Source organism: Eschscholzia californica, unplaced genomic scaffold (genome assembly GCF_041429995.1).
Source record: "Eschscholzia californica isolate CP2 unplaced genomic scaffold, dmEscCali1.0.p SCAF_144, whole genome shotgun sequence".
In the NCBI taxonomy this organism is placed as follows: Eukaryota; Viridiplantae; Streptophyta; class Magnoliopsida; order Ranunculales; family Papaveraceae; genus Eschscholzia; species Eschscholzia californica.
The window spans coordinates 1-10,717 of NW_028238248.1; the positions used below are offsets into that span (position 1 = coordinate 1).

General features: G+C 34.3%; 1 protein-coding gene across 1 annotated transcript; it reads right to left on the bottom strand.

Moving 5' to 3' along the window:
* Positions 1-2,994: 2,994 nt before the first annotated feature.
* On the bottom strand, positions 2,995-10,717 carry LOC147561812 (NAD(P)H-quinone oxidoreductase subunit H, chloroplastic). Its single transcript, XM_086657426.1, has 2 exons — positions 8,821-10,717; positions 2,995-7,752 (listed from the first exon to the last, which is right to left on the bottom strand). Exon 1 carries the CDS (start codon positions 10,554-10,556, stop codon positions 9,375-9,377), a length of 1,182 nt encoding a protein of 393 aa, XP_086513552.1. The 5' UTR covers positions 10,557-10,717; the 3' UTR covers positions 2,995-7,752; positions 8,821-9,374.

Genomic DNA, 10,717 nt, shown 5'->3' on the forward strand with positions numbered 1-10,717 from the left:
GTTTTTAAACTTTTCTAGTTTTATTAAATTAGAAATGAAATAATTATTAATATGAAATGATTAAATAAAATATAATAAACGAAAATAGACGGAAATAGGAATGGAATTGAAAACCTTTTGAATTCTTTTCTTATGAATGGTAGCCCATTTTATTTCGATGACAGTGACATAGATCTAGATCCGAACGGGGATGGGGGTATAAAAGCAGTACGTACGAATTATTCTTTCTTCAGGTATTGTGTATGTAATTAAAATGCAAAAAATAATTCCTTTGAAAAATGAAAAATAAATAAACTAACATATTAATTTTTCCCCAGGGATACTCTTTGGGACGCTCACGTATCCATACCCAATCCATATTGTATATTATCAAGAAAGTGTATCCGCTAAGGAATAAATATAGAGATAAAGAATAAAAAAAAAAATGATTCATTTTGAACAATACATGTCTTTCACATCCAACTATAACAATAAGTAACCTCTTCATTTTTGAATGGCCGTTCCAAAGAAACGTACTTCTATATCAAAAAAGCGTATTCGTAAAAACATTTGGAAAAGAAAAGGATATTGGGCAGCGATAAAAGCTTTTTCTTTAGCGAAATCTCTTTCTACCGGTAATTCAAAAAGCTTTTTTGTGCAACAAACAAGGAATCAAGCCTTGGAATAATCTGAATCAATATGACTCAATGAATTTGCTAATTGAATTTATACTATAAGATAAATGATTCCCATTAACTTAACTCATATTTTGAACTGATCAATATGAAATGGCACTGCCTATTGTGGTATATAGAATAAGAAGTTTTTTGTCTATTGGACTCGATGGATTCGAAAAATGATGCTATATAAAAAAAAATAAGTACTGAAACACAAGATAGAAAGTTTAACTTTTATTTTTAGTAGGTTTTTGTGAGATAGGCATTATCATTTTCTCCGCCGATTCATTTTTCTCAATACAATAAATAAAAAAAGTATTCTTTTTCTTTTTGTAAGGATTTTATTGGATTATATATTGCCAATATGGATTGGATCCTATGTTTGGACTTGAGGATCAATCAAGATATATATCTATATATAGATATATATCTTGATAACTCTATTTTTTCTTTAGAAATAGATTTTCTTTTTGAAGTACGAGAAAATTCCGATAGAGATTAAAACTCTTTTGTTATCTTATATTTATATGTCCACCTAATTGGTTTGTTAAACCCTAAGACGGATTAAGTACATAATTAAAATCTCAACAATTAATAATTAATAAAGTTTTGATACCAAATTATCAAAATATTTACAGAAGCCCATTCGCTCTAATGATGAAATTTTGATCCATAAAAAATCCTATTTTTTTTTTTCATTTATATTGAAAAAATTAATTTTTTCAATTTTGTTAGGACCCATGAAATCAGATAAATAAGAAATAAATCGTCAAAAAATGATGAATAAAGGACATTTTTTACTGGATTAAGAACCGAACTATATAGTTCCAACTGATCCATTCCGGGAGAACTGAAACCTCGCAAAAGTCCGTTCTTAAAACAAAGACCTTCCCACAAGACTAATGATTATTGAACGTTCAAATAGGAATTTCAATGAGTCTTTATTCATTGATTTGATTTTTTCTTCAAAAAAATTACATTGAATTGACTCCTTACAATATCGCAGATTTAATCTGAATGGGTTATTATGCTTTCTAGCAAGCCGCTATGGTGAAATCGGTAGACACGCTGCTCTTAGGAAGCAGTGCTAGAGCATCTCGGTTCGAGTCCGAGTGGCGGCATCTTCTAAAAGAGATACAATAAATCCTATAATGAATTAAATTCCTCATTTCTATTCCAGTATTGAAAGAACCCCCTTTATTTTTATGATATTTTCGACTTTAGAACATATATTAACTCACGTCTCTTTTTCTATCGTTTCAATAGTAATTACGATTTATGTGATGACCTTATTAGTCCATGAAATCGTAGGACTATACGATTCGTTAGAAAAAGGCATGATAGCTACTTTTTTCTGTATAACCGGATTATTAGTTACTCGTTGGATTTATTCGGGACATTTTCCCTTAAGTGATTTATATGAATCATTAATGTTCCTTTCATGGGGCTTTTCCATTATTCATATGTTTCCTAAAATACAGAACCATAAAAATAATTTAAGCGCAATAACCGCCCCAAGTGCTATTTTTACCCAAGGATTTGCTACTTCGGGTTTTTTAACTGAAATGCATCAATCCACAACATTAGTACCTGCTCTCCAATCCCAGTGGTTAATGATGCATGTAAGTATGATGTTATTGAGCTATGCAGCTCTTTTATGTGGATCATTATTATCAGTAGCTCTTCTAGTCATTACATTTCGAAAAAGCATAGAGGTTTTTACTAAAAACAATCATTTTTTAATTGGGCCATTTTCCTTTGGTGCGATCCAATATGTAAATGAAAGAACCAATGTTTTACTAAACAATTCTTTTCTTTCATTTAGAAATTACCACAGATATCAATTGATTCAGCAATTGGATCGTTGGAGTTATCGTGTGATTAGTCTAGGGTTTATCTTTTTAACCAAGGTATTCTTTCAGGAGCAGTGTGGGCTAACGAGGCATGGGGATCATATTGGAATTGGGACCCCAAGGAAACCTGGGCTTTTATTACTTGGACTATATTCGCTATTTATTTACATATTAGAACAAATCCAAATTTGCAAGGTGCGAATTCCGCAATTGTGGCTTCTATGGGATTTCTTATAATTTGGATATGTTATTTTGGGGTCAATCTATTAGGAATAGGGCTACATAGTTATGGTTCATTCACATTAACAGCTAATTGAAGAAGCGACCTAATACATAGGAATAGCATATGTAACGAAAGTTTGTCTGAGTTTTTGAGAACCATTTGGATCGAGTAGTGATTCAAATGGTTCTCAAAAGGCCAAACGTATCCGATTAGAATTCACTTCGTTTTTTTTTTTACTTAAAATAGGAAAAACTAAGTCTTATTTTTATTTCATTGGCCAACGAACGGTTTTTGAAATCACAACATTGTTTGATTTTATGTCTTATTCATGAAAACTATCTATAAAAGTAATTAGATAAAATAGCTTCGACCTTGTCAACTGATAATGAGAGAACGAAATCCGGATAAATACCAATACCTATTACGGGTAGAAAGATACAGATCGAAACAAATAGTTCTCGTGGTCCAGAATCCAAAAAAGAATAGTTTGGGGCATTAAATTGCTTGTATCCATAGAACATCTGGCGTAACATAGATAATGAATAAATAGGAGTTAATATCATTCCAATTGCCATTACAAAAGTAATAAAAACTTTTGGCATTAAAAGATATTTTGGGCTGCTAATTATGCCAAAAAATACTACCAATTCGGCAACAAAACCACTCATTCCCGGCAATGCAAGAGAGGCCATCGAGAAGCTACTGAACATTGTAAATATTTTGGGCATTGGGATAGCTATTCCTCCCATTTCGTCGAGATAAACAAGACGTATTCTATCGTAACTCGTTCCTGCCAAGAAAAAAAGCGCCGCACCAATAAATCCATGAGAAATTATTTGTAAAATGGCTCCATTGAGTCCCGTATCGGTTATGGAAGCAATTCCTATAATTGTAAAACCCATATGAGATACCGAGGAATAGGCGATTCTCTTTTTTAAATTGCGTTGCCCGGGAGATGTTAAAGCTGCATAGATTATTTGCATTGTGCCTACTATCATCAACCAGGGAGAAAATATAGAATGAGCGTGGGGTAATAATTCCATATTGATCCGAACCAATCCATACGCCCCCATTTTTAATAAGATTCCGGCTAGAAGCATACATGTACTGTAATGTGCTTCGCCGTGGGTATCTGGTAACCATGTATGTAGAGGTATAATCGGTGATTTGACAGCATAACCAATAAGAAACCCAAAATAGAATATTATTTCTAATGCTACAGGATACGATTGATTAGCTGATGTTTCAAAATTTAATGTTGGTTCATTAGAACCATATAAACCCATGCCAAGAACTCCCATTAAGAGAAAAATAGAACCCCCAGCAGTGTACAAAATAAACTTTGTAGCTGAGTACAAACGTTTCTTCCCCCCCCACATGGATAGAAGTAGGTAAACAGGAATTAATTCTAACTCCCACATGATGAAAAAAAGTAAAAGATCGCGAGAAGAAAATGATCCTATTTGACCGCTGTACATTGCTAACATTAAGAAATGGAACAATCGCGAATCCCGAGTAACTGGCCGAGCCGCTAAAGTAGCTAAAGTAGTGATGAATCCCGTCAGTAAAATGGGTCCTATGGAAATTCCATCAATTCCTAGCCTCCAGTGAAAATTAAAAATATTTATCCATTTATAATCCTGTTCTAATTGGATTAATGAATCGTCCAATTGGAAATGATAACAGAATGCATAGGTTGTTAGAAGAAGTTCTACTAGGCATATACATATAGTATACCATCGAATTACCTTATTTCCCTTATGGGGAAGAAATAAAATTGAAAAACCCGCGGATATCGGCAAAACAACAATTATTGTTAACCAAGGAAAATCATTCGTGGTAAAGACAAGATAAGATACACTTTGACCAGAAAACCCCGTGCTCGAAATAATAGATTTTATCGAGTACGGAGTTTTGTCGGTAAAGAGAAAAAAAATGGATTCAAGTGAAGTTTTCTGTAACGTATCAATAAGATAGACCCATGCTGCGAGTTGTCTCGTGCCATAAATAAACCCGGACACTCAAGAAAATCTGTTGGACAAGCGGATTCACACCTCTTACAACCTACACAGTCTTCTGTTCTTGGAGCAGAAGCAATTTGCTTAGCTTTACATCCGTCCCAAGGTATCATTTCTAATACATCTGTGGGGCAGGCTCGGACACATTGAGTACACCCTATACATGTATCATAAATCTTTACTGAATGTGACATTGGATCTATCCATTTTTTGAACGTCATAAATTTTCGATCTAGTCAAATAATAACTGAATCAGATATTGTAGACACCAGACGAATCAATGATTTACCAGAATTGTTTTCTAATAAATCGACTTCTGGATCTGCTCATGAGAGAGGGCCAAGATACTTTGATTTATTACGTTTTAGCAAACATGGTCGTATCTTTGTTTATGCCGTACATGATGCTAATTTGAATTAGTGAATTTTTTTTCGTTATTTGTATGATTAACACATTAATATAATTAGCATTATTTATTCAACAAATTCGATTGATTGATACGAGTTGATTTTCTATTACGATGAATTGACGAAACAATAGCTGGTCCAATAGCTGCTTCAGCGGCGGCAATAGCTATAACAAAAATCGAGAAAATGTCGCCTTTTAATTGGCGACTATCAAATAAATCAGAAAATGTTACGAAATTTATATTAACGGCATTCAGTATAAGCTCAAGACACATAAGTGCTCTAACCATATTTCTACTTGTGATCAATCCATAAATACCGATAGAAAATAAATAGGCACTCAAAACAAGTTCATGTTCAAGCATCATTAAACAAATCCTCATCAATCTGGATTCATTTCATTTCAATATGAACAACAATTAAGCCTTGGTCGGTTTGATTGACTCGAATATAACAAGTACAAAACAAAGAAAGATACTGGTATTAGATTTATAATTATAGGTATTTATTACTGACGCGCCATAGCAATTGCACCTATCAAGGAAACTAAAAGAATTATAGAAATGAGTTCAAATGGAAGAAAAAAATCTGTTGATAAATGAATCCCAATTTGTTGACCATTAGTTATCAAATCCTGTTCCAAAATTTGGTTTGATCTTGTAGTCCAAATAATCCCGTACCACGACGTATCTAGGATAGTAGTAATTAGTGAAACAAAAATACTTGTACAAACCAGTGAAGTTACTCCATCTCCAACGGTCCAAAGATGGAAATCATTGTAATATTCTGAGTCATTCATGAACATCACAGCGAATATGATTAAGACATTTATGGCTCCCACATAAATAAGGAGCTGCGCAGCAGCTACAAAATGGGAATTCGATGGAATATGAAATAAGGATATACAAACAAGAACCAATCCCAATGAAAAGGCAGAAAAAATGGTATTGGTAAGTAATACCACTCCTAGACCCCCTAATATAAGACCCGATCCCAAAAATACTAAAAGAAAATCATGTATTGGTCCAGTTAAATCCATTATATGTAAAAAGAGATAAATAAGTTGAAATGTTTCATAATCTTATTGACCAAATCAGAAAAAAAAAAAAAAACAAAAGAAGTTACCCCGTTTTTTAGGATAAGTTACTTATTGAATTTCATCCTATATGGGGTGTGAGTTGGTGTAGATAGAGTTATTAATTCCATTTATCTATCCGAAAGAGTCCGAAAGAGTCGTTCGAAATTCGATATTATTCTATTTTATAGATTACTTATACATTTATAGATTTCGAAATAATCACGGATATGTGAATGGATTTTGAATCCAAAGCAAACCGTCATTCTCATCAATCAAGAGTTCGGATTTTTAGTTATTCATCGAGTAAAATAAAAGAAGCTTCGCTCTTTTAGCTTTAGATCAAAACGGAATCTTAGTAATCGGTAATCGTTCTTGAATCAAAGGGTTTCCCCGTGGCTGTTTTTATTTGAGTAGAGTTCATAATGGTTTGGATTGTGTAATCTTCAATTACTGTCATTGGTAACCGACCCAAAGCTATTTGATTATAATTCAATTCGTGACGATCATAAGTAGAAAGTTCATATTCTTCAGTCATTGATAAACAGTTTGTTGGACAATACTCAACGCAGTTACCACAAAATATACAGATTCCGAAATCAATACTATAGTTAAGCAATCGTTTTTTTCGAATATCGGTTTCTAATTTCCAATCAACAACGGGTAGATCTATAGGGCAGACACGAACACATACTTCACAAGCAATGCATTTATCAAATTCAAAGTGAATTCGACCACGGAAACGCTCTGATGTGATCAATTTTTCATAAGGATATTGAATAGTTACGGGTAAACGATTCGTGTGGGATAAGGTAATCATGAAACTTTGACCGATATACCTTGCAGCTCTTACTGTTTGTTGACCATAATCCATGAACCCAGTTACCATAGGGAACATATGGCGAATTTCTATGAATAATTTGCTGTTTCTTTCTCTTGTTTGAGAGAAGTTATAAATCGGGAATAGAATCTCGTATGCCCTTATAGTGAAAGGAGTTGGAAAGAAGTTGTCAATAATAGATTACCTAGAGAAATAGGTAAAAGAAATTTCCACCCAAGATTTAATAGTTGGTCCATTCTCATCCTAGGTAAAGTCCATCTTGTTGTAATAGGAATGAACAGGAACAAATAAGCTTTAGCTAATGTAATAAAAATACCAATTGTCATTCCAAAAACCCCACCCACTTCGTTTATTCCGAAAAGCTCAGGAATAAATATGTACGGAACAGAGAAATTCCAACCACCTAAGTAAAGAACTGTTACAAATAATGAAGAAACTAGGAGATTTAGATAGGAAGCAACGTAAAATAAACCAAATTTGATACCTGAATATTCGGTTTGATAACCTGCTACTAATTCTTCTTCTGCTTCTGGTAAATCAAAAGGTAATCTCTCACATTCTGCTAGGGAAGAAATTAGAAAAACTGTAAACCCTATAGGTTGACGCCACAAATTCCACCCCCAAAAACCATATTTTGACTGCGCCTCGACTATATCAACTGTACTTGAACTGTTAGATAATCATAGTCGGTGATAACATCACTGCTTTCATCGCTATTCCAGAACCGTACATGATACTTCAGCCTCATACGGCTCCTCGATGGCCATAAATAAATCTAAGGACTGATTCAGTATTATCCCGATATGTTAGTAGGGTAGATAGAGTAAAGATGCATCGAAGAGCCCCAAATTAGACCAATGCAATTCCGTCTGCTATAATACCAAAAAAATGCTTCCGAATTGATCTTATCCTTTATAATTTAAAATTTCTATTTTTCTTTGTTCAGTAATAAAATTACTTAATCCTTTAATAAAATACTCCTTGGATCAACAATAGATATTTCGACCCATTTATTTCGATTACGAAAAAAAGAATTAGACATTAGCTCATGAATCATGATAAGAACTCTACCTGTCTATCTCTATGAATATGGATAGAGAAAAGAAAGAATAGAAAATATTTCGTATTTTTCATTTTCTTATTGCAATTCTATTTCTTTCGTTCCTATTCTTCTTTCTCAGAAAAAGAGAGGAGGGCTCTAAAAATAAAGGATTACTTCGTTCCTGATAGTTATTTCTTTAACTAGTGGATAGGAGCATACTCGGGATCGGGATCGTGGGGAAGTACTGCTTGATCATTTCTACCAACTTAAAGCCCCCATTAGGATTCCGTTTATTTTATGCAGAAATACCCATTTGGATAACTTACATTATCTCCATTACTAATCCTTTGTGTATTTTGGTGTTCCTAACCGTCCACTCATTTTTGCTTGATCCCCGGTATGGCAATACATACAACCGTTAAAACTCCATCCAGTTGATCTTTTCTACCCGCTTCAAATCATGATGACTAATCAACCAATCTTGGGGTAATTTATACTGTTTATTTCCGCTGAACTCTTGTACATAGGGAATGAGACTTAATCTTTTTACTGCAAATTTAGAAGCAGTTTTCTTTCACTCATATAACTATCTGGTTTAGGTCATCACCCCGAATGATGAATAAAAAACGGAAGATCTTTATTCCCTACATTCAACTTCTTTCCTAGAAAGAAATAGGTAAAAGTACATGTCCCAACGAATCGCACGTAGAGATATTGATAACACACATGGAGTTAATGGTATTTCATAACTAATGGATTGAGCAGCAGCTCGGAGACCACCTAAAAAGGAATATTTATTATTCGATCCATATCCTGACATAAGAAGTCCAATAGGAGCAATACTTGAAATGGAAATCCATAAAAAAACACCTATACTAAGATCGGCTAGAACAAGGCGATATCCAAAAGGAATTACTGAATAACTTAGTAAAATTGATATGACTGCTATAGAGGGCCCTAGACTGAATAAACGAATATCTCCTCTAGAGGGGAGAAGATCCTCTTTGAAAAGTAGTTTGGTCCCATCCGCTAGAGCTTGAAGAATTCCCAAAGGGCCCGCGTATTCAGGTCCAATACGTTGTTGTATACCTGCGGATATTTTTCTTTCTAACCACACAATTACTAGTATCCCTATTGTGATTCCCAATACAGGAGTAAAAATAGGGACAAGCAACCATATGAGCCCATAAAACTCTTTTAAGGATTCCAATCTGGAAAAAGAATTGATAGCCTGCACTTCTGTCATATCAATTATCATTTTAACGATCAACTTCTCCCATAATGATATCTATACTACCTAGTATCGTCATAATATCAGCCAATTTCATTCTTTTAACTAGCTGAGGAAGAATTTGCAAATTGATAAAACCCGGCGGACGAATTTTCCATCTCCAGGGAAAAACACTCTGATCTCCTATCAGATAAATTCCCAATTCGCCTTTTGGGGCTTCCACTCTCACATAAAGTTCTTGTTTCGACAATTCAAAAGTAGGAGAGGGTTTTTTACTAATGAATCGATATTCAAAATCATTCCAGTCGGAATCCCTTGCTCTATCAAAGCGTCGGACTTCTAAATTCTCATAGGGTCCCCCCGGAATTCCTTCCAGAGCTTGTTGAATAATTTTTATGGATTCTGTCATTTCACTGATTCGGACTAAATAACGAGCTAATGAATCTCCCTCTTTCTGCCATTGCACTTCCCAATCAAATTCGTCGTAACACTCATAATGATCAACTTTACGAAGATCCCATTGGATTCCGGAAGCTCGTAGCATTGGTCCTGATAAACCCCAATTTATTGCTTCCTCTCCTCCAACAACACCCACTCCTTCAACTCGTTCCAAAAAAATGGGATTGCGCGTAATAAGCTTTTGATATTCAGCAACCCCTGTTAAAAAATAATCACAGAAATCCAAACATTTATCTATCCAGCCATAAGGTAGATCAGCAGCTACGCCTCCGATACGGAAATAATTATGCATCATTCGCATACCTGTGGCAGCTTCGAATAGATCATATATCAATTCTCTCTCTCTGAAAATATAGAAGAAAGGAGTCTGCGCACCGATATCCGCCATAAAAGGGCCGAGCCATAACAAATGAGAAGCTATACGACTCAGTTCCAGCATAATGACTCTGATATAGCGGGCTCTTTTAGGGACTTGAATATTTCCCAACCGTTCTGGTCCATTTACCGTTATTGCCTCGGTAAACATAGTAGCTAAATAATCCCAACGCGTTACATAAGGTAAATATTGTATAATTGTTCGGTTTTCCGCAATTTTTTCCATCCCTCTGTGTAAATAACCCAATATGGGTTCACAGTCAATAACATCTTCACCATCTAGAGTAATGATCAGTCGAAGAACGCCATGCATTGATGGGTGGTGAGGGCCCATATTGACTATCATGAGGTCTTTTCTTGTAGCTGGTACAGTCATATGTTTTTTCCCCGATTCATTATTCCATGAATTGCTGAAAACGAAATGAAGTTCATCAAAATTCAAGATCTAATAAAATCAAATAATTAAAAATGAATTTTCAAATTAACTTAACGAGTTTTTGGCTCCCGAATATTCAACTGACCAATTAATTCTTTATA

Coding starts and splice junctions, on each gene's coding strand:
- LOC147561812 (XM_086657426.1), bottom strand. CDS start 10,556: ATGACTGTACCAGCTACAAGAAAAGACCTCATGATAGTCAATATGGGC.